This window comes from Lacerta agilis, chromosome 3, assembly GCF_009819535.1.
Source record: "Lacerta agilis isolate rLacAgi1 chromosome 3, rLacAgi1.pri, whole genome shotgun sequence".
In the NCBI taxonomy this organism is placed as follows: domain Eukaryota; kingdom Metazoa; phylum Chordata; class Lepidosauria; order Squamata; family Lacertidae; genus Lacerta; species Lacerta agilis.
The window spans coordinates 58,273,184-58,297,021 of NC_046314.1; the positions used below are offsets into that span (position 1 = coordinate 58,273,184).

The following is a 23,838-nucleotide window of genomic DNA, read 5'->3' on the forward strand; positions in this document are numbered from 1 at the left end:
GCCTCTGCTGGAAACAGGGAGGGAAAAAGAACAATCAAGCCCAACTCCTTAGGAAGACCACCTAGTGTAACCTTTTCTTACAAGTCAGCAGTCTTGTCTACGTACTTTCAAGCCTTACATTTGTAACTACAGTATAAGACTGTATTCCTATACCTACTTGACTGGGAGTAAGCTCAGTTTGACTAAACGAGAATTACGGGTACATAGTTCTTAACGATTATCTATAGGATTGCACTACAAACTTGCTTGGGAAAAAACCTCATTGGAAAAATGAAAAACAAGATTATCATAATGCAAAATTGTGCAGCCACAGCTAAAATCAGTGCCTACACAGCATGGATCGTTGAGTATACACCTTGAGTTGGTTCAGTGAAAACAGCCCCTTGCCAGCTGCTAAACAGCAGAACAGAATTCCATTTGGCACACTCAGTTCTCCTTTGCAGAAAAGCCTCTGAGCTAGTCTAGACTTCAGGAGTGCTACTTTATTACCGGTAATTAATTACCATGGATGTGATCTTCCAGTCTGTTACTGGGATAACAGTGGGAATCTGGCCCAGTCTGGGGATCACAGTCCAGGTCAACTAGCTGACGCAAGGAGTATTTCCCTGGATTAACAGGAGATTGACCTGGATTGTCAGGCTGCCCTCACCTATATTCAGGAGCAGGAAGGACAGACTTGAGTCCCCCCCCCACCCCTCTTCAGATACTCCTTACTGAAAATGGCAATCACACATAATACCAATTGTGAAAGGATAGCTAAGCTTCCTTCTTACCGAACTCTTCTATCTGTGGTAGCTCTTTCTGGCAGTGAAAAAAGCATCTGTAGTAATTTTCTCAAAGCATACAGAGTGGCTGATGCCAGCACACAGGGCATCTTGCCAGGCAATAGCCTGCAGCCCATGGAGGCCTAAAGGACCCACAGAGTTGAGCCCCAAACCAGCTGTCTCTCATGTTTTCTTGGTACTCAGGGAGTCTTGTAGGGAAGTTGAACCATGGGCTAGGGAAATTTGGCAAGCAGTATTCTTTCGAAAGGGACGCGGGTGGCGCTGTGGTCTAAACGACAGAGCCTAGGGCTTGCCGATCGGAAGGTCGGAGGTTCGAATCCCCAGAGCAGCACACATTTACCTTCCCGTCAGAGCAGTACCTATTTATCTACTTGCACTTTGTGCTTTCGAACTGCTAGGTTGGCAGGAGCTGGGACCGAACAACGGGAGTTCACCCCATTGCAGGGATTCGAACCGCCGACCTTCTGATCGGCAAGCCCTAAGCTCTGTGGTTTAACCCACAGCACCACCCGCATCCCTTGTTCAAACTTACATATCTTAAATAAACTTACAACACTAATGGAGAGCCAAGGGCTGCCTCATGGCACTGACTGCAGCTGAGGTAATCCACTGTCTTTTCACCTGGCTAACACTCAAGAGGAATAGACCTCCAAAATCAGTTAAATTTGGTTCAAACCAACCATAACCATTTGTATATTATTTTCTAAAAGCAGAATTTTGTTTGACTTTCTAGTGAAGTTCCCAAGTGACCCAACCCTTCCTATGAGAGTGAAGTGCAATAGTTATTATTATGCAGAAAAAGCATGGTAAGCAGTCTTCAACAGCCAGAAAGCCTCAGGAAATAACATAAGATGAGTCATGTCAAAGATCACATTAATCTTTAAGCAAGCAAGTCCTACAGCACTAGCTTCCTGCAACTCTAAAGAGAAAAATATAAAAAGGTTAGCATTACAAACATTTGCAACGTATCTCACAAAAGTAATCCATTTCACATCATAAATAAGAATCTGTCTGGCTCAACATACCATATTAGATCATATATGAACATCTGCCAAGAATGAAAGAGTTAGATTTGTTTGTTGTCAATGGCTGCAATCATCTTGCAAAACTAACTAGGGCAAAAAAAAAAAAACCCAAGCAGATAACATAAAGTGCACTTCAAGTCACTGATTATATCAGACAAGCAATATCTTAGAGCTACAGGTTATTTTTTTCCTCTTATGAAGGACAAGAGAGTTTTCATTAATGACTCTGGTATAACAATATGCTCAATTAAAATGTGCTTTGGGTCTCCCATGTAAAGGGGAGACATTCCTTCCGCTGCTCAGTTGGGGAAGAAAAAAACAACAGAAAAAACCCACTGGGTTGCCATACATATGGGAAATTCTGGACATCTCTTAAAATTGAAAATTTCCCCCAGGACACCATTTTAGGCACCCAATTTCCTGGCATGTCCAGAATTTTCTGGATGTATGGCAAGGCTAAGATTAGTTTCTCAACAGAACAATATTCCCAGTCAGTTTTCGTCTTGTTACTGGAACCATCATTGTAATAAAAGCTTTGAATTGGAGTGTAGGGTCAGTGGAGTTGCCTCATCCTTGACATGCCTTAAATCATAAAGGAGCTTGGAAACAAAAAGCTGAATTCAAGATCCATCAGAAGCCTTCATTCAGCACTGTAACAGTGATACAACAGTGATGGGCAATTAGAGAGGTAATGAAATCAGATGCCTACGTTCCACCCCTCCTCTAGCAAGGCCAGCTCAGGATCTATTCATGGAAGTAATAGATGCACATGCTGCTCAGAGATGATGAAGATTTCACATCCACTTCCTCCTGCTAGTAAAAGAGCAGCACAAGGCAACCAACCAGAAGGGTGGGGGGGGGATAGATGGAAAATCTCTCTAGGATCATTGCTGCCCAGTGAAACTAGAAACATCAGGGCACAATCAAGCACCCCAAGGACACTTTGGAAACTGAAGCATCAGGGGAAAGTATCTGCCAGAAGTAGGTTTCAGTAACAATTTTTAGGGGCCAAACTAAAAAATCAGTGGCAGACCTTGGCACCTCAAATTTCAGTGCTGCCCTGTGTGATGCCAAAATCTGCCCCCACACCTCTTGCCTTCCACTGGATGTCATAATTGTGGTGCCTGCTGCAGCACCCCAGAAGCTCTGCACCCAGTGCAACCACACCGGTCGCGCTCCCCTAGATTCGGCTTTGATGCAATTATATATTTTTTAAAACCACAACCCACTAATAGCAGCTGCAGGAGGAATGGAGCAGCAGTAGGGTCACAGGGGATGGAGGGGGGAGTTTAACCCTCTTTCCTCCACCCAGTGGTGGCCATAATGAAAACTGCCTCCTTGTGCAAATAGCAGCTTCAGCAATGTGACTTTAGCAGGACCATGGCAATCCTGCTACTGCTTGGGTCTCCTGCAGCCATTACTTATACTGTGGTACCTCGGGTTAAGAACTTTACCTCAGGATGAGAACAGAAATCGCACGGCGGCGGTAGCGGGAGGCCCCATTAGCTAAAGTAGTACCTCAGGTTTCAGGTTAAGAACGGACCTCCAGAACGAATTAAGTTCGTAACCACAGGTATCACACCTAGATACGTGAAGGACATGCATGTAGTGAGGCACAGAAGTGAACTGCAACCTTTTTCGCTTTCCTTTACTATGCATATAACCTGTCATGTGTGTCAGGGCGTACACATGTCAGCAGCAACATTACTGGGACCAATGCACACAAGTGCCTGCCCCTATGACAGGCAATATAGGTGTTGGGAGGGGCTACAGAAACAAAACGTCCACTCCCATGTCCCAAGCATAGATATTCTTCGTGTCTAGGCCATGTGTGATGCAACACCAGGAAAATTCCACCATTCGAACATTGCTTTTGGGATTTCAACCCTCACCATGAGATAAGGGGAGTTGTGGTCCAACTACATCTGAAAGGCCACACGCTCCACACCCCTGTATTAGGGTTTGCCTCATGTCTCATTAAAATGGTCTCCTGGTCTCCTTGGGAGTGCTCAGTTTCATTTTATGTTTCAATTACAAGATGCCCTGCTACAAAAAGCAACAATGCATTTCAATGTTGTTCTAAGACGAAAGTAGGGGTGCGGGGGCCAGAGAAGCAGTGGGTGGGAATACAAGGTCCGGCTAACGGCTCCCAGTACGCAGAACCTTAAAAGCTTCTGCTATACAATAAGCAGAGTGTGGCTCACAATCAACTTGGCCAAAACACCATCATTCTGCATCTGGCTACTGTTGCTCTATTTTATTTACAGATGGCTCCTGCCATCTGCTATTTGTGTGTCTGTGAGCTTGCTTCTCACATATGCCTGCACCTAGGCAGAGAGAGCTGGCATCTTTCACATTCTTGCAAACCTTTAAATATGCAAACAAAAGGAATATTGGGGGGGGGGAGGAGTCCACAGATTTTGTTGGAGGTAAATGCAAGAGGAGGGCTGATTCAAAGGTTTGGTTCCTTTTGTGGGAGATCCCAAAACTGTATTGTATTAAGGACTGAACAGCTGAATCAGCCTTTATTGTTTTCCTTATGGTCTATCAGTACCCATCTGTACATAAAGTAGAATCCCTATTTCCCAATTATCCAAATTTGCTTTACACTCCCTTTGTAGCCTCTTCTAACATAATCCAATGATAGAGTACATCTGCTTATCTAAATATTGTGGATTCTCCTTCTGCCTCCCTCACCCAAGCATTTTTTTTTCAAAAATAAAAGGCAATTAGTCTATATTGCACACACAATGTATCCCCCCCCCCAATATATATATTTGCAGCATGATGGCATATGCATTTTGCCTCAGAAGTCAGTCACCTTTTCATAACGCTGAAAGTACTATAAGATATGAACCCAAGTCAAAGGAATAGGGTGATCTATTTGCTTCATTTCTAAACCAAGGGAGATGAGCAGCACACACTAAAATGGTTATCGGGTAGTTCTGTGATCTGCTCAATGCATTACCCAGTCTTGAAAGAGATCTGGTAATTCACCACAGGCAGAACTACTGCATTGCAATAAATAAACTTTGGCTATATGCAGGTCACTAGTGCCTGGTCTACAGTAAATATGACTTCAATTTCCTAGAACTGTTTGTCAGATTAGCATGTTACTACCCATGTCAGGAATGTACATCGGTCCTGAACTTGCACCACTGTATGTGCATTAGGCAACTTATTAATGCAGGAAGCTTCCTTATATATGGAATCAGATAGTTCATCCATCAAGGTACAGTATTGTCTACAATGACTAGCAGAAGCTCTCCGGGGTTTCAGAAAGGACACTGTCCCAGCCCTACCAGGGGATGCTGGGGATTGAACCTGGGACCTTCTGTATGCAAAACAGATGCTCTAACCCAGGCTTCCTCAACCTCGGCCCTCCAGATGTTTTGAGACTACAATTCCCATCACCCCTGACCACTGGTCCTGCTAGCTACGGATCATGGGAGTTGTAGGCCAAAAACATGTGGAGCGCCGAGGTTGAAGAAGCCTGCTCTAACCACTGAGCAGCGACCATCTCCTCATTTTGAAACGAGTGATGAATACAAATGTATCCCCCCCCCAATATATATATTTGCAGCATGATGGCATATGCATTTTGCCTCAGAAGTCAGTCACCTTTTCATAACGCTGAAAGTACTATAAGATATGAACCCAAGTCAAAGGAATAGGGTGATCTATTTGCTTCATTTCTAAACCAAGGGAGATGAGCAGCACACACTAAAATGGTTATCGGGTAGTTCTGTGATCTGCTCAATGCATTACCCAGTCTTGAAAGAGATCTGGTAATTCACCACAGGCAGAACTACTGCATTGCAATAAATAAACTTTGGCTATATGCAGGTCACTAGTGCCTGGTCTACAGTAAATATGACTTCAATTTCCTAGAACTGTTTGTCAGATTAGCATGTTACTACCCATGTCAGGAATGTACATCGGTCCTGAACTTGCACCACTGTATGTGCATTAGGCAACTTATTAATGCAGGAAGCTTCCTTATATATGGAATCAGATAGTTCATCCATCAAGGTACAGTATTGTCTACAATGACTAGCAGAAGCTCTCCGGGGTTTCAGAAAGGACACTGTCCCAGCCCTACCAGGGGATGCTGAGGATTGAACCTGGGACCTTCTGTATGCAAAACAGATGCTCTAACCCAGGCTTCCTCAACCTCGGCCCTCCAGATGTTTTGAGACTACAATTCCCATCACCCCTGACCACTGGTCCTGCTAGCTACGGATCATGGGAGTTGTAGGCCAAAAACATGTGGAGCGCCGAGGTTGAAGAAGCCTGCTCTAACCACTGAGCAGCGACCATCTCCTCATTTTGAAACGAGTGATGAATACAAATTTTCATATTTATAAATGTATTAAAAGCAGTTGCAAAATAGGATGTTTGTGTATGAGTTTTTGAAGGTGTGATATTACAGGCACCACCCAATAGGCTTTTCCTAGTTCAAACTAAATCCCATAGAAACAGGGTTTTTTTCAAAGCTCAGTCCAGAACTAGAAAAAAAATAAAATAAAAGGTGCTGACCGAGCAAGGAATGCACTTTCACCAGTCTTCTAAAAATGTTTTTTCTTCTTCACCCAAAAACCAAGTTTATTTTAGATCTATGGATCAATAAATTTATTATAATATTATTGGTTATTACCATCCTGAGATCCTTTGAAGGGTGGGATACACATTTAATAGAATTAATAAAAAATATTTTGTGCATCATTAACTCTCATAATTCCTGACCATTGGCCATGCTGTCTGGGGCTGATGGAAGCTGGAGTTCAACAACATATGGAGGACCATGAGTTCCCCACCTCCTGTCAGTAGATGAAGCTATTGAGCAAGAAATACATACAGTACAAGCATCACATTTGATTCCAGCAGCCATAAGGCATGGCTGCAGGCTAATTCAGGGAAAGGCAGGTCGTGCACTGATAATCAAGACCTGTGCAAGCAGTAATGAGGAAGAGACAAAAAGTACACCCTTGCCTTGACAATAACAAGGCACCCAAAAAGCACAGCCTCACAGACACTACTACACTTACAAGAGAAAGGTGCACAGACCAAACACTGCTCATTATCTGACATAGGGCTGTGGCCACAGCCTCCTATAGCATATCAATGACATCTGTGTCATAAAATGGCTATTAGGAGCAGCCCTGCTGTTCCTGGTAAGGCAAGGTTTGGTAGCAGCTTTTTCAGTTCACTAATACAACACTGGAAAGACGGGTTTTTCCATTCTGTGAAGGGAGGGTGGCTTTCTTTTTTTCTTTTTGAAGAATAGAAAGGTACAATAAGAGCTTTATGAGTAAGTGAGCTAATGCAGTTCATGTGGGTGTGTTGGGACAGGAATAAGAATTGTTTATGTAAAGAGTGAGGCATCTAGTTTCCTTCAAAGGTTAAGAAAAGCCAGCATAGATGGGCACCGCTTCTATGTTTTCACCAAGTTCTTCAGCTTCTGCCATCTAGTAAGACATTCCATATTTGAACTGGTGCAAGTACTAGGTAAGATATAAAAGAATAAGCCAGCATGGGAACCAGCCTGTCTTTTCAGATTTAAGAGCCAAGTTTCAGACAGACAACCACTGGCTCAGCTATGAAAAAAAGAGCTTGCATTTCCAGGGTTGTTGTTGTTTTTTGCCCTGTGTACCTTCTCTGGATTTCAATATCCACAACTACCACCAGAGGCATACCTAGGCTCCCTTTAACCCATGGCAAGGGGATGTATCAGCACCCCTCGTCCCTTGCTACCTTGGCAAGGAACTGTATTGGTGACTTTGAAGCTGGAAGTAGCAATGAACCAGAAACTCAAAAAGTTTGCTTTTCATCACCTTTCGTGCTCCATCAATGATTTCCTCCGCTGCCACTGGGGTCAGGTCTGCTCCACTCTGTTCCATCTCCTCCTCCTCCATCAGTCCGTCTACCTGCCTGCCTTCCTTCCTCCCTCCCTTTTTCCTCTTCCTGCAACTCTTGCCTGCTCCCTCCTATTTCTCCTCTCCAAGCCCCACTGGCTTCTATAGCAGCACTGGCTGCCTGTGGAAGAGGCCCCATAGTGTTGCTGTGATGGTCCGTGCCAGCGAGCAGATTCCTCCGCCAAGTCACACTGCACACTGCACACCTAACCCAGCCAGCCAGAACAGCGGAGGAGCAGCCCAGAGAGCAGGTAGGTGGGCAGGCTATAAGTCACTCTGAGCCAGAGTTGAGGGTTGTGGTTTTTGTGCCCCCCTGGGCCAGGGCCCTTGGTGGGGGCCAACCTAACCAACCCCTAGGTACACCCCTGACTACCACATGTCACTTTTCGTGACTACTAAGATCATGAGTAAGTCCTATCAACTGAAAAAGCCAAGTTTCTCAATCCCATCTTAATCTAGAGCAAATACCATAAAATAGCCCACTGCCTACTTGCACAAAATTAGATACAACTTCCCATGCCCCATACATACACACATAACACACTTTCAGAACAATGAAGACTACAAAATACACAGCTGCTATTAAAATAAACCTCTCTCATCTTTCTGGATGAACAAAATAAAGCTCATTGCTGGAAACGCAGTCACACAATATCATTAGCATGAAAGCATCAGATGTTAAACTTCTGTGATCATCACAGACATCCCTGCCATGCACCAAAGTTAAGAAAAAAGGGGCCTTTTCTTCATTTGTTTTCAAAGTGTCAGAGAGAAAGAGAGAATTGATTTTATTGTTCAAAGGCCCAGAACACATTTGACTGCCCTTGTTATCAGCTGACTGAAGATTCTCTCTGCCTCGTTTCCTCTTTAAACATTTAGGTTTCCATTTATTTGTTTACTAAAAAAAATAAATCAAAATTACAAGAAACTTAGATGCTTAATTACAAAAGCCAACCACAAACTTGTTATCACAAAAGTCAGTACCTGAAATGAGTACTAAATACAGAGACATCACTTTTAACATGCTCTGATTTTAAGACATAGGAGAAGTTGTTGTTATATATAATATACGTATGGCTTACCAAAATGTCAATGCATTGAAATATTCTTTTCCAATAGATATATTTGGCTGGTTAATGTTAAACAAATACTAACATTGCATCTGGATGAACAGGTAGCAATACAGAAAAGAAGAGTCTGTCTTTAAAGAAATACTGTAGTTAACATTTTGCTTCAAAGGCTTCAAAGAAACAGTGCAAGCCTGACCATATCTACTCAGAAGTAAGTCTCCCAGGCAAGTGGGGTTAGTAACTGTAGGCTAAGTCACTTAGCTCAACAGTCATATCTTTTAAAGTAAAAAAAGCAACTATTTTTCCCCTGTTCAATGGACAGATCAAAAATATAAACCATAAGCCACAAACAATGGTATCTAAAATAATGGCTATTCCTTACATTCTGTTGAGTCATACTTCTCTAAAACAAGAGATAGATCCATCTAGATGAGGAATTTGACTCCATCGCTTAGAAGTCTCCCAGCTAAAACAAGCTTATGATTAGCTTACTCAAGTTGTTACCCAAGATGCTCCACATGTGTGCTACTGAACTGCTAAAGGCCATTTGTTTTAGCACTGCTTCAAGAAGCTTTGCGCAGGAGGAGAAGAAATGACACCAGAAATTCAAGGACTGATTTGCATGACTGGGGTTTTGTTTTGTTTTTCCAAACCAGGTTGCTTTTCCTTCTGTCAACTCTGTTTGAATCAATGTGCACTGAACCCAAGAATCAGCAGTTGTGTACAAAAGAAACGGCAGGCCTCTGGTGCACTGGGAGTCCAAAGTACATCTCTGAAAGTATATTATGACCATTATCAATTCAAAAATTCCATTTGCCCATCACACAGTTAGACAACCACAGCTGGAAGAAATACAAGTAACAAAAGGTACTGGAGCACCTAGAGAAGATTAGAGTCCTAAAGTGATTTACAAGGACAACATACAATTAAAAGCCATTAACATATGCTCAATGCACAGAGTTACTGAACAAGGAGAGGAAGTGACACTAAACAGCTTGCAAGAAGCATAGAAAGTTACCTTATATGCATTGACAGCAGCTCTCTAGGGTTTTAGAAAGGAGATATCAGAAAGATCAGGATAAAGGGTCACTGGACATGCAAGCATCACCAGCTGAAATTGAACAAGCATCTTCTTCTTTTCATTCAGAAGAAATAGCAAATTGTTTTGGTAATAGGTAGGTGGACTTAACTGCAAATACTGGGGTATGGAGAATACATTCATAAACAGACTGTAATATACAATAAATGGCCAATAAATCAGGATTTCAACATAATGAATACACCTTCATATAGACTCATATAAGGCCAACAGATCTGTCACTCTCTATTGCAATATCACATGATACTGCTAAGGATTTCACTGAACCAAGTTCATAGGTCCTACTGATCTTATTGTAATCTGAAATGTATCAATGTGTACAGTATTTGTCTTACACAGAAACATACTTATTTCTTTCATATGTAAACCACCCAGAAAAACTGACTGAAAGTTATAAATCTCTTCTAAACAAATTGCAACCAAACCCCCAAATATTAACAAAATTTACATGGAAGTAAGTACTCCTGTATAAATGGAAAGTTTCCCCAAGTAAACATGTTATGAATCTTAGTCTTGATGATGCACTTATAGTGAGTCTTCAAAGTACTTTAAAATGACAGTCAGGTGAGATTTTCACTCCAGCAAGCTGGGGGAAATGGTACTTTGAAGCTTTAAACATTATTGCCCCCAACTGTTGGCACACATGAGCAGCAAAAACAGTGTAGGGCAGGGGTCAGCCAACTTTTTCAGCAGGGGGCCAGTCCACTGTCCCTCAGAACTGGTGGGGGACAGGACTATATTTTTTTGAGGGGGGGAATTCCTATGCCCCACAAACAACCCAGAGATGCATTTTAAATAGAAGGACACATTCTACTCATGTAAAAACACACCAATTCCCGGACCGTCCGCAGGCTGGATTTAGAAGGCGACTGGGCCGGATCCAGCCCCCGGGCCTTAGTTTGCCTACCCATGGTGTAGGGGGACCAGGTTAACCCTCCTTAATATCATGCAAAACTCACTTTGAAGAGAGCACCCGAATGGGCACTTCAACATGAAAGCGAAAGTCCAAACAAGAATCTGTGTCCTGGAAACTGAAGTGCTAAGGTAAACAAGTTTGGAAGGGCTCTGTTTCTAACAAGCCCATTTGCTCCAAGTTCATTTCCCACAGTAATTGCATAGAATATACGGTAATTTCTACCGGGATTATGACACACATTAAAATAGATAAACAAAAAGCTAAAGTTGCTATGGATTTCCCAACGTAAGTAGTTTGGGACTTGGGGTAGGGATTGACTAGAACAGCAAATATACAATAGCTCACTCAGGTTTGTTAAATAATTTCCCTCCATTTCCAAGCAAGCATTTAAAAACTTTGAAGTGCATATTTTGAAGCACCCAGCCTCCTGGGAGTTAACTATTTAGCTGAGCACACGAATGTAACTGTCATTTTCAAACAAACTCAGCACAAGGTAAACATGAATGCTGTTTAAAGCTGTAAATATTAGCCAGTCAAACTCTCCCATGGGTTATCTGGCTGAATGAACAGGGAAAATAATGATCACTATGTCAACAACACAACTGAACTGTGTGGAGTCCTCCTCCTTAATAAATACTACCAAAAACCTGACAGCTGTTTTTCATGATTTCACAGTACTGTGAGGAAGGAATTCTAATGTAACATTTTCAATTCTCACAGCTGAGAATGCAAAGGTGAAAAGCAGTAAGCAGTGCAGTCATCCCAAGTCCCAGGTCAAAGGTTGAGACTGAATGGCAGAAAATCGGAACCTTAAAAATCCTGGGGGAAGGGAAGCTATTATGATGACTACAGATGTTTAGTTGAGATTTTGCCAAGCAATTCTCTGTAAAACCTCCTTTCAAAGCATGCCTGGACAGTACTGATGTTTTGGGTCAGATGTTTTAAGTACTGTACTTGAGCATATATTTGTACCCAACTATCTATAACGCCACCACAATCTGCACAAACACCAACTGAAAATTTCATATTGCATTAGTTTCCTCAGTCGTCTGGTTTCCTCTGTGGTTTCTCCATTTTAATGACTTCGTTTTATCAGAACGTGCCAAAGGAATAAAACAAACACTTATTCCCTAAATAGAAACACAAATGCCTCTTTATATTATCAGAGCTTCACTGTTAACAGACTGTGTGACTAAAAAGATATAGCATTTTATTTTATGTGATAAACATATCACAACAAGAAGCAGAAGGCACAGTTAAAATCCAGAAATCTAGCAATAATATTTCACTAGACACAAACACGTTCAGCATGCAAAAAAGTCACTGAGATACAAAACAGACAAATCCTACCCATTATGAAGAATACCGTAAGCAACACAGCTAGCAAAATATACTATTTGCTGAGCTGAATATCCTACAGAGAGCCCTCTCTCCCTGTGTTAAGTAATGCATACCTTTCAGTCTCTTGGAATTGCCATTCTTTTGCTGCTCATCTTCCTCATTAATGGTGAACAGAACAGGTGTATTTGGCCTCACGCCTGCTTTCTTTAGCCTCTCTTGCCGGATAGCAGTTGCCGAACCGGGCATGTTGCTATCTTCTTCCTTACTACAATTTATCAGTCCCAGGCTCCACTTAGCAGCTAGCTAGCTGCAAAGCAGCTCGTTCATTTGTAACAGATCCTGTACGGGTATAAGCGATGCACAAACAGCTGACGAACACCAACATCCACTTGGCAGACGAGGGCCTGCAGTTTCCTCCACCTTGACGAAATAAAATAAAAGGCCTTAATTAAAGGCCCATTGGTTTGGAAGCCTCCTCCTCCTCCTCTTGACGCCTTTAAACCTGTTCAGTCAGATCCCACGTCTTCTGTCCTTCCTGATGCAGCACCTTTCCCCCCTCCCTGTATCTTCTTCTTCTTTCCAGCTACTGCACACTGAAATATTCAGCAGGCAGCCCAAGAGGAGAAAATATGATACGCCACCGTTAACAGTTGCCCTGACAACAGTGACATATCCTAATCAAAAGGAGGTCCATGAATGTCGTCTCCTCAGCTGCAGGAAAGCAGCCTGCCGGAATGTTCCCTCTGTGCACTTGCTTGCTGCTGAGGCAGAGGAAGCCAGCGCACAAAAGGCCGAAACCACCTAGCAGGCTGGGCTGCTCCTTCTTCCCTCGGAGACGGGGCGGAGGATGGATGGAGCTCCTGCTTGCACAAGCAGGGAAGTTCTGAGGAAGGGAAGCCGACTAGCCTGCAGGCAGGTAGGTGGTATTTTTTTGCCAGTTCCTCCCTTCGCTCAGAGTCTGCAAGTTTCACCAAAGCAGGCTCTCTCTTTTGAATTCTCCAGCAACGCTCCCATTCTTGCAATCAGAAAACATGCTCCACGAATAAGGTAGGTGTATATTCCGTAAAGGGCAAAAATCTCAAGGCGGTACTCAAGTGTTTTCTTGTGCAATTTAATAAGAAGATAGTTAAAAGAAAAAAAGACTGAGGCAATGCACCTTGCATGAATAACTGGTGTTCCCTTTGGCAAACATTAACTTGATACAGCACAAAGGTTATTTGTAACAACAACTTAAGAGGATCGGACAAAGTATTTATCAAAGTTTTCCAGCAGGCAAAGTGTAACATGACAGTGCTCTTTGCTGTTTATAGTACATAAGTCTGCCTGTACATTCCATTTCACACAAAAACTTTTGTTTGTTGGTTTACTTCCTTTTACAGTACTATGCCTTTCTGCTCATGGCAGTTTAAAATGTTTAGAGAAACAGATCACAAAATATACACTAAAACTGTAAAAAGGTAAAGGTAAAGGACCCCTGACAGTTAAGTCCAGTTGCAAATGACTCTGGGGTTTCGGCGCTCATCTCGCTTTACTGGCTGAGGGAGTCAACGTTTGTCCGCAGGCTGTTTTTCCAGGTCATGTGGCTAGCATGACTAAGCCGCTTCTGGCGAAACCAGAGCAGCGCATGGAAATGCCGTTTACTTTCCTGCCGGAGCGGTACCTATTTATCTATTTGCACTCTGATGTACTTTCAAACTGAAGAGTTTGGATTTGATATCCCGCTTTATCACTACCTGAAGGAGCCTCAAAGCGGCTAACATTCTCCTTTCCCTTCCTCCCCCACAACAAACACTCTGTGAGGTGAGTGGGGCTGAGAGACTTCAGAGAAGTGTGACTAGCCCAAGTTCACCCAGCAGCTGAATGTGCAGGAGCAGAGACGCGAACCCGGTTCCCCAGATTACGAGTCTACCGCTCTTAACCACTACACCACACTGGCTCTCAACTGCTGGGTTGGCAGGAGCTGGGACCGAGCAACGGGAGCTCACCCCGTCACGGGGATTCGAACCGCCGACCTTCCAATCGGCAAGCCCTAGGCTCAGTGGTTTAGACCACAGCACCACCCGCATCCCTACTAAAATTGTAACAATGCATAAAAAGAAACAGCACAGAGCAAGATTTTTTAAACACACACACCCCCAAGGAAATTAAAAAAGGAGAAAAACAGAAAGGAAGCCCAATGTTTGACTGAACAGAAAATCATTTACATTTCCACAAAAAAACTGCACATAGTCCCATCTGCGCTATATATTGAATGCAGTATCATACCACTTTAAACAGTCATGGCTTCCCCCAAAGAATCCTGGGAACTGTAGTTTGTTAAGGGTACTGAGAGTTGTTAAGCGTTATCCTCACACAGCTACAGTTCCCAGAGTAGTTTAACTATCAATCTCTCTTCCCAGGAAACTCTGGAAATTATAGCTCTGTAAGGGAAATAGGGGTCTCTTCCTGTCCAGGAGGATCCAGCAGCAAGTCTGGATGAACACAATGACAGTCCAGAGTCTGAGGTACTACACTGAGAAACTGCCATCCAGAGTTCAATGGCTCAAAGTTCCTGGCAATGCAAACCTAGTACGTATTTCCCGCAACAAACAGAGTGAAGGAATTAAAGTATGCATAGTACATGAACATCTCTCGGCCATAATGGCCGCTTGGCAAAAAACTCATTCATTTCAATATCCAGTGCTTGAGGCACTTGCAATAATTTTAGTACTAGACAAGAAATAAACCTCTATTTGCCAGCACATCCAGCAACATTTCTTCTCCTCAATCTAATCCGAAGAGGCTATATGAGGCAAATCTCAAAAAGTGTACCTAGAGGATTTTCAAAACTGTAGCACTCAGGGGGAGGCTGAATGCTTGGGTGTGTTAATGTGTTGTGTGAATGCATTTTTTAAAAAGCAGATCTAGACTAAGTTGTTAAAAGTGCATTTCTATTTTGAAATTATTAATTCTGAACAGTCAGCTCATAAAAATATCATGGCAGTCAAAACATTACCAAATCATGAAATAAATGGCCAACACTGAGTCAAATTAATTCTCTGAAAATGATTGGCAAAACAGAAATGTTTTCAGCAGATGAAATTTCAAAATTGTAGGTGTTTGTCTGATTTCAGTAGGAATAGTACTTCAAAGCACTGGTGGTGTCACAAACCTCACTTTTATGGGAGACGCTTGCTCACTTAAATTTGTTCAAATGCTAGATGAAGCAAATTGGTTTCTCCAATACACCTTTCAATTGAAATCCAAGGTCCATCTTTCACACATCCTTCTATGTATTTGTCATTTTCTGTGTTTGGCCTCCTTGTCACTCTCTAGGAAAACTCTGAAAACAAACCCAGTGCAAGGTTATGTAGATGAACATAACCTTGGGCTAAAGAGATATGGGTTGGGTCCCTTTATGTGTTCTTCAGAACAAAACAGATGCATGGCAATCTGGGTCAGACTTGGAAAGCCAAACTTTGTCTTTGTTCTAGATACAGGCCCTCATTTCATTCCCCCATGCCCAATGGCTAGCATTTGACTAGCCAATATTAGGTGGGATGGGAGACTTCTGAAGATTTTGTGAGCACAGAGAGAAGATTTTGTGAGCACACTCATAGAATCCACACTTAAACAAAGGCACAAACTACTGAGCTAGTTTTGCCTCACCGTGTTTCTAGTTTTGTTTAAGCTGCTTCCTTCTTGGCAGGATTCCAGCTCTCACGTGTGACACAAGGTGTATAATGAGGCAGAAATTTTTAAGAAAAGAGTGTGAGCCATATGTAAACTGAGTAAATCCCTGCATGGCCCAAGTTGATCATCCTTCGTTAGTTTGCCTCCCAGCATTTTTCAGTCCACTTTCTAATCTAAAGATGAACTAGAAACTTCATTTCTCAAACTTTATCCACAAAAATGCACACATAAAAAAACTACATGTTCACAGACATTCTTGATTAAAAGAATGAGCCAAATATTTTTGGTTATTGTAAGCAGCACAGCCATGTCTTAAATGGGCTCCTCTCCCCCTCAGAGAACAATAATTTAGAATGTGTACAATTCACATCTAACACTTCATGCCATCTGGCTTTATTTATATTTAAATAATAATATGAAGATCTGAGTTTCAAAATACTTCAGAGCCCATTCCAGAGATGTTTTTATTTAATGCTTTCCAAGGGGGCATTCAGCATGGAAACATGCATTGAATCAAAAGTGTGTTGTGGGTATGTTGGAGATAGTCTTTACCTCAGCTGGGACTGAAAGAATGAAAGGAAGCAAGCAAGCAGCCTGTGGGTTCCTTCCCTTCAGTTTGGGACCTAAAGAGGAAACAATTTTCCCCTCACACATTAAAGCCCTAGGATGGGACAGGGAACAATTGACCTTTCACAATCCTTTAAGCACTATTCCCCATCCTGGTGCCCTCCAGTTGTTTCCGACTATAGCTCCCATCAGCCCCAACTTTAAGATATTGAAGGGTCATTATGGGTAGGGTAGTGGGGGGCTTGCTTCCAATAAGTCTTCCTCCCAAAAATACTTCAAACTGCTAGTGAGGCTTCTCACAGATTAATTTATGGGGAGGGAGAATAATTTCCCCTCCTGTACTTGTCCATTTTAGGTCAACATGCTCAATGTGACATTTTCCCAAAGGACTTCACTTGTAAAAACATAACTGAAGTTCCCTGTCTATATCCACCAGTCGTGAATGTGTTTTATTAAATTTATTACTTTTTTCTGGAAGCTTCAGAAAAGGAAAGACATAGGATGGCTGATTTTTGCAAAGGATTCGCCAGAGCCTGAGTACATGGCCCGAGGAACTGAACTGTTCAATTGCAAATGATGGCAAATGATAAAGATATCAGCACTGAGCCTTGAGGTCTTTGCCTTTCCTGAATGCTTCAAATATAAAAGGAACAATTGGGATGCACAATTATGTTTCCCTGGCTTCAAAAGCAGATGGATGAACACTTGGGGACAGAATACACCACTAAGGAATTCAGGCTTGTATTCAAGGCTACATTCTCTAAATGTCTTGTCTCATATTAACCTGCTACATGACATTCTCAAAGTCACTCAACTTTTTATGTTTCTGCTTTGCATGCACACCTTGTAGTCTAACTTGCTCTATGATGTATAATTTTGCACTGTAGACCACCTTCGGTGTCCTTATCACAGAAAGGCAGGGGGAAATGCAAATATAAGTACAGGACAATCTATTCACACCATTTCACCTTCAACAACATCTTCCCCCTCCTGAACCACAAATTCTCTTTTAACAACTGAAGTCCTTGCCAATCCCCAATAAACTGCTAAACAGGAGCATTTAGAATTGCTTAGGGCATCTAAATTCACCACAGAATAGCCATGATTCAGAAATGTGCCCATCAGGGTGTTTCTCCCTCAATCAACTTCCCACACAGGGCCGCCTTAAGTAAATCCAGCGCCCTGATGTGAAGATCCCTCCGGTGCCCCTCACGCTCCGCCGGGCAGGACCAGGCGCAGCGGGCAGCCGGAGGGCACAGAGGGGTGGGTGGGGATGCTGCTAGCTGTGCTCCACCTCCGCCAAAGCGTCGGCGCAGCGCTGCCGTCCAGGGAGCCCTGGCTGCAGTGCCGACGGAAAGCTCACCGACGGCCTCCCCATGTCCGCAGCCCGAGAAGAGGTGGGCGAGAGCGGCGCTGCCGGTGGGGCTGGAGGGCACAGGCGCCCTCCTCAGGCCGTGGCGCCTTGCGCCAGTAGCCTCAATGGCTAAGATGTCCGTGTTCCCACATGAGACTATGGCTGTATAAAATGCATTTGCATGTGGCATCACCCTAGAGGCATTATCTCCTGCTATCACAATGACAGATAGACCCACTTCAGCAGCAATTATAGGAGGTGGCACTTCCAAGATTATGCCACGCTGTGTACATTCCATTGTGAGCATACACCCTAAGCACTTCCTTTAGCGCAGCCTTTCCAACCTAATGCCCTCCCAATGTTCTGGACTACAACTCCCATCAGATCCCCCCCCCAATGTTCTGGACTACAACTCCCATCAGATCCTGCTTTGCTGCCATCAGAGACAGTGTTGTTGTTTTTTAAGCAACACTTTTAATAGGCAGCAAATTTGAACACTGATTCTGTCAATGATGACAGAAAAGTATCATGGCACCTTAAAGTTATTAGGCCATAGGTTTTTGAGCATGTGATTGAGTGTATTCTAATCTGTGAAAGCTGGTGCCTTAGTACATTTGCTCCATCTTGAGTGTGTGGCACAAGACTCTTTGCTATTTTTGCTGTAACCAACATAACTATCCCTCTGGAAATTGTCAGTGCAATACCATAAACAGAGGACAGCTGATTAAAAATGAATGAAATTATCTACCACACACTTAAATATGCAGCAGGAGTCAAAATAGCTGAGTCCTTCCTTAACTTTGGGGGAAAGTTAATTATATGCCATTAAATGAGTACTCTGGGTATAAATTGCCATTGCTAACTTAGGAACAATGGAATGAACAGGTTTGCACTTGGAAGTAAAAACCATGTATAAACCACTTTTTTCAGAAATATGGGCCTACTTCAAATAAAAGTTAATACACCAAACATAAACATTAATGTTTCCTCATCATGTCGCCAACACTGATATTACCAACAAACCGAAACCTCCCAAGTCTACTTCTTAAGTGGTATTGCCTACTAAGCAGTTAATTCCTCATTATCCAAATATGCAGTGCAATTGTGTGTTTACTTCTCTCTCTTTCTCTCTCATCTCGCTTACTCTAGGAGATTGTTTCTTTTAGTTCTCTAGAGCTTAGGGATTCAGAATGTTTTTCTCCTCCTCTAGTGGTCCGGTAGTGGTTTTTGTCATGTTGTTAGAGAAGGACGGCCAATTTAAACCCAACAGCAGGTTTGGACATGTTTGGCACTTGCATTTTTGCATTTATTTTTTTCCAAAAAGAAAAGAGAAGCATGTTGTCTGGTGGCTACATACTGCCTACTTAATTGAGATAAATTGAGGGATAATGTTTAATTATCTTTGACATGCCAAATCCTTTTCCACCTTGAAAACAGATGAAACACTTCCTTCATATGCACACTCACTTGCGCTCTCTCTCTGAAGGAACTGCTTCAGAGTTTATAACATGCCTTTGTCATTTACAACAAACCAAGATCCCTGAACTCTAAAAAAATAAATTTCCAAGCCCACTAGGCATATGACCTTTTAGAATGGTGGGCCATTAGATGATATTTCCTGCCATTTCCCTTGTTCTATGGAACGTTGCTATATAGGAAATACCATCAGCTATTTCCTTCAGACATCTTTTGAAGGCATGCCTCTTTTCTTCAGGCTCTCTCTGGCCGTTAAAGCTGGACTCTGCTTTTGTACTTTGTGATGCTGTGTTGTACTTTTTATAGTCTTTAATGTTGCTTTCAGTGGTTTAGACCATTGGTTTTATTGTGCATTTATGGTTTACTGTATACCTTTTGGATATTTTTAGAAATGGTCTTAAAATACATAGCTCAATCAAAAGAGGAAGATCTGTGCACACATTTTGTTCCCTATACTGGAATTATAGGAGAGTAAGAGGCAAATCCTTGTTTTTTGATAAATACACCATACCCTAACCTTCCTAACTTCCTCCACCAAATACTTCTGAGGCATAAACCCAAATTGATCTTTCCCCACTAATTGTACAATACATTTTTTTAGCCTTATTGCCATAACTTTGGTGAATATTCTATAATCCATATTAGTAATAGATATTGGCCTATAAGAATCCGGCAGGGTTTGATCTTTTCCCGGTTTGGGGATTAATACCAACCTCGACTCCATCCAGGTAGGTGGTGTTGAAGCACCATCCAAAATTCCTTGATACAGTACAGTCATATGTGGCACCAATATATCCTTAAATTGTTTATAATACACCACATTAAACCCATCCAATCCGGGTGCCGATTGCACATTCATAGAGTCAATTGCTAATCTAACTTCCTCCTCTGTTATATCCTGATCTAATTCCCTTCTATTTTCTTCACTTAATTCTGGGAGCTCCAATCCTTCACAAAATTGATCCACCTCTTTGTCCTTAATTCCTTTATTTGCATACAATCTATTATAAAACTTCTGAAATATGTTGCTTTTAAATGAAAATCAATCTGATCTTGACAGGTTTTCATTTAAATAATATTATTTTTCAGCACTTTTTCAGGGCCATTATCTGCAATATCATTTTAATGAAAACTTGTTAAGATCAGAGTATGTTATACTACAAACATTTCAATCATCTTCAGAAAGTGGCATCATAAATAAATATAGTACAGTACATCCTTTACAAAACAGAAATGCTACTGCTCAGCAGCATATCCTTCGATTTAAAATGTCAGCAGCACCATCTTGTGGTTCATTCTGTGTATAACTGAATCCAGTCATCTTAACTACACAGAGCAGCTGGCTAAACCTAAAGCGTGATAGTGTTTGCAGTATTTGATACCTTATTTTGCTCCACTACTCAGTCTGTGCCTTCAGACTGCAGATCTTCAGTCATTAACGTTCTGTGTATGTTAACTGATGGCAAGAAACACCCCTTCCTATATTTACTATGTTTTTGTGATAAAACAGAATTTCAAAATGCAGCTGCTCTCCAAGGGCAACAGTAAATTTGAGACTGTTGGGCAGATTCTTAAAAACTCAACCTTGCCTTCATAAAACATTACATTATCTCCCTGACAAAGTGCCTTTGGAGATCAACACAGGGCGATGACGGATATAATGTAAAGAGAAATCACAGCAGGTTCTTCTTCCACCTCCCCCGTGAGCACAGTTTACTTCCTCTGCTTCACAATTTGCTTCACAATCGCATTACTCTTGCTCCAAAGAGCCTGCTGGATAAATCCAAAGGCTTTAGTCTAGCACCCTTTTCTCAAAGATGCCTAAGAGAAGCCCACAACCAGAACTGGAGCACAGCAGCACTCTCCTCACCTGCAATTCTCAGCAACTGGTATCAGGTGAACTATACACTTCTTCTTTTTTAGAGCACTGTATATGCATTTATATGTTTGTTTGTTTGTTTGTTTGTTTCTCTCTCTCTCTCTCTCTCTCTCTCTCTCTCTCTCTGTGTGTGTGTGTGTGTGTGCAAACAGTTTCAAAATTGCTCCAGGAATTAAAGGAATTTTATGACATCCAGAGAAAACCTGACTGGTATTCATGCTTTTGACATTTTGTTTGCCTTGCCACTTACAAGATATACCTTGTAAAATATACCTAGTAAAAAAATAAAAGCAACAGCCAATAAGGCAAATCTTCCCATTTCCAGAATCAAAGTAAAATGTCCACTCTCAAAATAGTACATGTTTGGGCACAACCAATGGAGACTAGGTCAGACTGTCTTCTTGGGTGGAACTAACTTAAAGCTATTTACTTGACGTAAAATACACACTCCATAATTACAAGCAAATAAACTTGATCCAAAGTGTAGGAAGATCTATATCCACAAGGCTCTCTTGTCTCTCTTCATGGAAAGGAAATTTGACAGAGACACAGGATGCGGATCAGAGCAGATGTGTATTAGGACTGATGCATTTATTTCCCTTAAAATATTTTCCTTGACAAAGAACATCCATTCTCATGCACAAGCAGAGGAAAGGGTGACAGCTCAGGGGAAGTTTAGTGAAAAGCAAGGGCCATTTCTAGTGCAAAATTACAGCTTCTGTTTTTAAACACTTAGTATTCCATCCTGCTTACAGTTACAAGTGCACATGTCTCAAGGATTTCAGTGGATTTGTCACAATGTAATGGTGTGTTCCACTACAGCCATTAAAAATATATAATTTTAAACAAGTAAGAAAGAAAGACTTATTAAAATGTATCTTGTGATTCTTGGCTTCCACGTGTTTAAGACTAGATTTTGATACAGAAAGCCACTTAAAAGGTAGCTTTCATTAAGTACCAGTATGTCCCAGCAAACAACATAGACTACAACTTCCATCAGCCCCAGCCAGAAAAGCCAGTGGCCAGGGGTTTATGGGTGCTGTAGTCCTGCAACATTTGGTGGGGAGTGGTAACTGCTTGGGGAAGGCTGATCTGGAACAGTGGCTCACGCTCAGTTACAAAGAAGATGAAAGAGGAATAACTCTCCATAAACTGATTAAAGGAAAAGAACTCTCCTGTAAATAGTGATGCCTATGCTGGTATTTCCTATGGTGCTGCCATCCATCAATGGAGAAAAATCTGTTTCCTCTGTAGAAAAGAGGATATCTCAAAACATGCCACTGAATATAATTCCATGTCTTTGTGACTAACACCTCCAGAAAGTAATTAACCTGCATTGCAACCTATTCATTTCATCCACCTACACGCTATTAGGATTGCTAGCCCATATCCTGGCATGGCACACATTGGCAAAGAAATTGCTTTACATCGACTAAGGGCACACAAATACCAGGGACTGATTTGAATTACATTTGCCTGAGTTCCAGCCTTTTATTAACGTGATCACCTGCTATACCTTGTTGTGAGATATTTTGCATATTACACACCCACCCACTGCAAAAGAGCAAACTGAAGGCCCTGCTTTTCGAAGTGAGTTCGTAGCGAGCACTAATTCTAGGATGTAAGGAATTAAATAGATTCCTTTGGTGGGGGTGGGGAATGAAACAAACAATTTGCACAACAAAAATCAGAGTCAAGACGTTACTAGGCACATTCAGTTCTGAATATCATGCCAGATTTTGAAGGAGCAAGATTATGCTGAATACAGAAAAACCAAACCATAAGCAGCTTGACCCTATTCAGAGTCAGATGGACTTTTGTGGAGGTTGTTTTGTGCCTTTTTTTATGAACGACAGCATTTTGCGTGAATGTGTTCGTATTATAGTGTATGTCCATTCATGCTTTGGTTTTAAATCTGCTGTTAGTTGCTTGGAAGCCTTTAGTGTAACAAATGACTAACAAGTTAAGAACAACAACAACAGTTAGGGTAAATAAGCCCACTGAAAACAATGGGCTGTGGTTCCCCCAACTCTGAATAGGATCAAGTATGTGCTGTTCTCAACTGATAGTACTTTTTTAAAAATTCTGGTACAAAAGGTAAAAGCATATGTTGGCTCACAGTCTCCTTTGTCTGCATATCCCACTTCCATTTCTGGGCTTCCTGAAGTGCTGCTCCATAATGCCAGCAACTATTCATGCCAACAAAGCAGACGATCAGGTAGGTCCCCACTCAGCAGAACAATCAGCATTGCCCCCAAATGCAGCAGGGGTAGCTGACTACATTTTGAAGTTAGTTACGTAACACACCTTACAATTTAAATATGTGGGGAAGCTATTAAGTCCAGAGTCTCAAAAACCTAAATGTGCCACTGTCTGCAATAGACAGGTCTTCCTTCTTTGGCCAGCCCCACTCAAGACCATTCTTGAGCAAAATAAAATAAAATTCTGAACTCTTTCGCCTTCCTTCTGAGTAATCTGACTCTTTCCTCTCATGCTCATGCTGATATTTCATTCTGTACCTTGTCACTCCACTACCATCTTTGTCTAAAGTAGACTGAATACTCTCTGGACAAAGACTGCATTCCTTTCACATATTGCAGAATACTTATTTATCACATATCAAGGCGGTGTACAATTCATACACATATAATAAAGCACAGAATGTCATCAAAACAATGCAAAATAATTGTAAGGTCCTCGGTTAGTTGCTCATGAGTAAGCAGGCAAAACTCCGAGTTT

General features: G+C 41.9%; 1 protein-coding gene across 13 annotated transcripts in view; it reads right to left on the reverse strand.

Annotated features, from left to right (window-relative positions):
- The window catches only part of MAP7 (microtubule associated protein 7), a 99,729-nt gene that overhangs the window by 71,685 nt on the left and 4,206 nt on the right, over window positions 1-23,838 (reverse strand). For 3 of the 13 annotated variants that reach the window (XM_033143861.1, XM_033143854.1, XM_033143852.1), the window contains exon 1: window positions 12,265-13,166. The exons of 1 other annotated variant lie outside the window; for it this stretch is intronic. In XM_033143861.1, the coding sequence (XP_032999752.1) occupies window positions 12,265-12,397 (133 nt within the window). In that variant the 5' untranslated portion in view covers window positions 12,398-13,166. Of the gene's footprint in view, window positions 1-12,264; window positions 13,167-23,838 lie in introns of those variants that run through there. 9 more of the 13 variants (XM_033143862.1, XM_033143858.1, XM_033143855.1 and 6 more) reach the window with 5 other exon arrangements.